At 35.8% G+C, this 5,026-nt stretch overlaps 1 protein-coding gene across 4 annotated transcripts; it reads left to right on the top strand.

Moving 5' to 3' along the window:
- The first annotated feature begins 762 nt into the window (after nt 1-762).
- Nucleotides 763-4,273, top strand: LOC116000225 (putative late blight resistance protein homolog R1B-12). 4 transcript variants are annotated; one of them, XR_004094082.1, is made up of 3 exons: nt 763-3,537; nt 3,806-3,924; nt 3,980-4,273. XR_004094082.1 is itself a non-coding variant. In XM_031240260.1 (3 exons), exons 1-3 carry the CDS (start codon nt 863-865, stop codon nt 4,022-4,024), a joined length of 2,760 nt encoding a protein of 919 aa, XP_031096120.1. In that variant the 5' UTR covers nt 763-862; the 3' UTR covers nt 4,025-4,273. The 4 variants fall into 4 exon arrangements, 2 of the variants coding, with proteins under 2 accessions (XP_031096120.1, XP_031096128.1); XM_031240260.1 differs by having other exon boundaries at nt 3,806-3,845; XR_004094083.1 differs by having other exon boundaries at nt 763-3,845; nt 3,925-4,273.
- The last annotated feature ends 753 nt before the right edge of the window (nt 4,274-5,026 follow it).

The following is a 5,026-nucleotide window of genomic DNA, read 5'->3' as shown; positions in this document are numbered from 1 at the left end:
AACCGTACACATCCCTACATATAAGTAATAATTCGTTGGAAAAGAAAAAATAAATGAAAAACTTATATTTATGGGTAAAAATGTCCATTTAACAATAAAAGGAGTTAAAACCCGCCACTTTTAACATAATTGAGAGAACAAATATGAATATATGAATAGTTCAAAAAGAAAAAGCACTATAAGCAATTAAGCATATAACTAATAAGAAAAAAGTCATAAAGTGTCATTTTTTCTCAAATTAATTTACAGGAACCAAACTTGTAAAAGTGGAATAATTCAGGACTAAAAAAGTGTCTTTTTCCTTATTTCAATTCAAAACAAAAGTTGTGATCACTGATCTTATTTAATTTGCACACCTGTAAAGATTAATAAAGTAAATAATGTGGTGACCCACATGAATAATTCGCACGAAATAATTGTTGTGTGTCCCACACTCCACTAATAAACTTTTGTCAAATCCCTTTACAGGCCAGGCCAGCTGTTAGCGATATCCTTATCATTTATAATTGATTATTATTACGTGGACTCGCAAAATTTATTTCCTAAATTTTACTATATGATGTGACAAACAGTGAAAAGCTAAAATGTGACTCTCAATACAAATATTTACATCAATATTTTGTGTGTAGAATAAAGTTGGGATTAAAAAATGAGAGTACACCTATTTTTTTTATATAATTTGATCCCTCTTTACCTACTGCACACGTGTCCACACAGTGGGTAGACTTCATTAGAAGACTTGTAGCTTAGTGTTCCCGTCAAGCTTGAATTTCTGAGTTTCTCTTGAGATAGATAGATTATATTCTGAGTTTCTTAAACATTTCCTTCTCTGTGTTCGATCGATCAATCTTCCTTCAATATAATGGCTATTTCTCTTGTCACTTTACTAAATACAATAGACTTCCATTTTCTACAACCTCTTCCTTGTTTGAGTGTTGATGATAAAGAAATAATAATGATCGAATCTTTGTGTAAGAAGCTCCGATTTTTGCAAGCCTTTTTGGAGGATTCTCAGAAGAACAACATCAACTGCCCGGCATGGACAGACTTGGAGACAGAGATCAGAGATGTAGCTGCTGAAGCGGAGAGCAAAATTGAATCAAAATTATATAAACACTATTTGTTCTACAACGAGAAGACAGAGATCAGAGATTTACCTGTTAAGCCTTGTGAGAGTCTTCATCAGACCTTGCAACAAGTAACGGCAGACATTGAATCACTTCAACGGAGGATTCTGCAGATTCAGAACAATCATTCTGTAGAGCCGCCAAGAACAAACGCAGCAATACAGAATATCAAAGCTGATAGCTCCTCCAAACGTTCTACACAGCCCAACAATGTAATGGTAGGATGCGACGATGAGTTCGATACAATCATGCACAAGCTCATTTCACATTCAAATAATCTGGAAGTCATCTCAATCACAGGAATGGGAGGCATCGGCAACACTACTTTAGCTCAAAGAGTCTACAATGATAAAGCTGCAATTGCTTCTTATTTTGACATTCGAGCATGGACTACTGTATCTCAACAACACAATCTTAGAGATATGCTTTGTGACCTTCTCGGTTCTAATGACACCAACCGAGATGTCTCTTATCTAGCAAATCAACTACGCCAAAAATTGTTGGGTCACAGGTATCTCATTGTCATAGATGATATATGGAGCACTCAAGCATGGGATGACATTTATAGATGTTTTCCAGAAGATTTCAATGAGAGTCGAGTATTGCTGACTACACGGCTTAAGCAGGTGGCTGACTACGCTAGTTCTGGTAACAATCTTTATTCCATGCGATTCTTAAATCTCAATGAAAGTTGGAATTTATTTTACAAGAAAGTATTTGTAGAAAAAAAATTTCCCCTTGAATTTGAGAAAGTTGGTAGAGGTATTGTTGAAAAATGTCAAGGATTACCTCTAACAATTATAGTGGTTGCTGGGCTTCTATCCTCCTCATCCAACAAGCCATCACTAAATCAGTGGGAGAATGTTGTTGCAAATTTGGATCTGTTGCTTAACACTGATCCCGAAATGAAATGTTCAAAAATACTCTTACTAAGTTACAACCACTTGCCTCCGCATTTGAAAGCTTGTTTTCTATATTTTGGGATTTTCCGAGAAGATAGTGTGATTAAAGTAAAAAGGTTGATTAGGCTATGGATTGCAGAGGGATTTTTAAAATTAGAGTTTAATAAGACCATGGAAGAAGTGGCATATGCTTACTTACAGGATCTTGTGGACAGATGTCTAGTTCAAATTGATGAGTGGGGTAATTTTGACAACAAAATCAAGTATTGTAAGCTCCATGATGTTGTGCATAGCTTTAGCTTGAGAGAGGCTCAGAGGGAGAAGCTTTTGTGTGTTATAAATGAGAAAAACAATGTTGGATTAGCAACAAGCAGCTTGGACCGAAAAGCTTGCCGTCGGGTCCTCAGTTATCAATTAATTAGCCATATAGATGATGAGCCAATTAGTCGATCCCATGATGAATTGCGTTCTTTTCTATATCTTCCTCATCATTCTATTATCAGTGTTTACTTCAATTCCAGGATACTTCCCTATTCTAAACTGTTAAGGGTGTTGAACATGAGTCAATCTTATCTAAATCACCTACCAAGGGAAATAGTGAATCTTGTTCATTTGAGATACTTAGCCTTATACCTTGTCAAGGGGGCATCTATTAATGATTACCAATGGTGTAAGCTTCGATGTTTGCAGACTATCATTATTGAGGATTATTCTGCTTCTTTTACACCAAATAATATTTTGGGTTTGCCACAAATAAGGCATGTTCACTTCTCCCACATGAGTCTTAATTACCTCCATCTCCCAAAGTTGGTTCAAGGAAATCTACAAACTCTATCTTCGTTGAGTCTACCTCATCGTTTGCAAACTGAGCTAGACTTCAAAGTGATTCCAAACGTAAAGGAACTTGGGATTCACTTAATGGGCTATAACCGTTTTTACAAAATGCCTTATTTAGGTGAAGAAATTTGGGGTTCACTACCACCTATTTCAATGGAAGGTCTTCTCAATTTGCATCAGCTGGAGAACTTAAAATTTGAAACAGATCCACATTGTCCGAAATGTGACAGCAAACTTCTAAAAGCTTTTCCACCAAATCTCAAGAAGTTAACCCTCGGAGGAACAAAATTTTCATGGGATGATATGGCCATTATTAGCACATTACCTAACCTTGAGGTTCTAAAATTGAGAGGTGATGCTTTCTGTGGCCCAGAGTGGAAAGCAACAAGAAATGGCTTTTGCAAATTAAAGTATTTGCAAGTTCATGCATATTCAAGTCTCAAGCATTGGAGTGTGGATGCTGATCATTTCCCCGTTCTTGAACGCATATTTCTTAATCACTGTTATCTTTTGATGGAATTTCCAATTGGTTTCGGTGAAATTAACACATTGCAGTTAATTGAATTAAAGAATTGTTCCTCCCTCCTTGTGACTTCTGCTAAAAGTTTACAAGAAGAGCGGCGGGATCTTGGAGACAATAAACTTGTTCTCCAATTTTATCCTGGCCCAAGGTAATATTTTCTAATTTAATTTGCAACCTAGCAATGTTTCTGAGCCTATCTTGTGATTCAGTGGGTTGGTTATTTTCTTCCAACTTTATTCTCATTTATTCCCTTCATGTTTCTTCTATTCCCAAAATGTTGAATCTCCAACCCTAAGAACTCCTCATATTGATTCAACTTAGTTATTTAATATTTCAATTTTTTTTACCTTCATTTATACTCCGATCCGTATATATTTTATTAATATACTAATAGATTTTTATTGTTTGTGTTATAGATGCAACTTCAGAAAAGAAAAGCTGAGGGTGACAAAACAGGTACTGTATGAGTAGATTTTTATTGTTTGTGTTATATAGATGCAACTTCAGAAAAGAAAAGCTGAGGGTGACAAAACAGGTACTGTATGAGTCATGAGTGTATGTATATATATAACAGTGACTAATGTATATAGGTACCACGGCTCCTCCATTCCCAAAGTCAAAGATTGAACCATTGATCCTTTGGTTAAGGATGGATGAGTCTCTTCCACTCAACCACACTAGTCAATATCACCTCCACCAAGGCTTGAACCCACAACTTTTCAGATGAGGGAGTAACTTGTATCACTGGACAACAAAGTCCTTGGTAAATTATAGAGTATATTGATTACTCCGTATTTACATTTTGTTTTTATGATATGATGTAAACAAACATTTGCACAATAATTCTTTTTTAATCTAGAATATTTCTTTTTTTCTTCCTAAAAGGTTGAATCTTTAATCCTAAGGGTTCCATAGAGCATCTATGATTTACACTTGGTGGTGTAGCGCTAAGGCATAAGGAGCCTGATGTGTAGCAAAAATGAGTGATGGTGAGTGTACGGGTGTGAAATGTCGTTCCGCTGAGGATTGGGAGTTATGACACGCAATATGCAATCACAAAACTAGACACTAGCACAAGGAAATCAACAAGAAGCTAAGCAAACGACAACGAGATAGAACAAACACATATAAACAATAGATGAGTGCAAAATAAAGAAATAAGACTCAAGTTAGGGGCATTACCATCTAGATGCTTTAACCCTTAAGTTTGGGGAAGAACATTAAACCCTAGGTTCTTGAGGCAAGCACTAAAGAATCCAAGTTTCCACAAGGATTAGAACAAGGATTGCTCCATTTCCATGGTGTATCAACCCATATTCTTGAACAACAAAAGCTATTTAAGCCCCAAACCTACCCCTATTTCCATAGAAGAGAAAATGGGTTTGAGATTGGGTTGGCTCAAGTCTCCCATCCAATTCTCATTGAGATGGAAGACTTTCCAAAGACAAACAACAATCATTGTACACTAATCATTTAAAGATAGAAATAAACCCAATTCAAACTCAAGAACCCTAGGTGGGTTTCTTCCCCTTTTTCACAATAATCAAAACTTAAGCATCAAAAAAGATAATACAACCCTAACTCAAGCCCATAAACTAACTACTCATGATTAAATAGTATAAAGAACACAAAAGCAC

Source organism: Ipomoea triloba, chromosome 1, assembly GCF_003576645.1.
Source record: "Ipomoea triloba cultivar NCNSP0323 chromosome 1, ASM357664v1".
Taxonomy (NCBI): Eukaryota; Viridiplantae; Streptophyta; class Magnoliopsida; order Solanales; family Convolvulaceae; genus Ipomoea; species Ipomoea triloba.
Note: the sequence above shows the minus strand (reverse complement) of the source record. Positions and strands in the feature narration are given on the sequence as shown.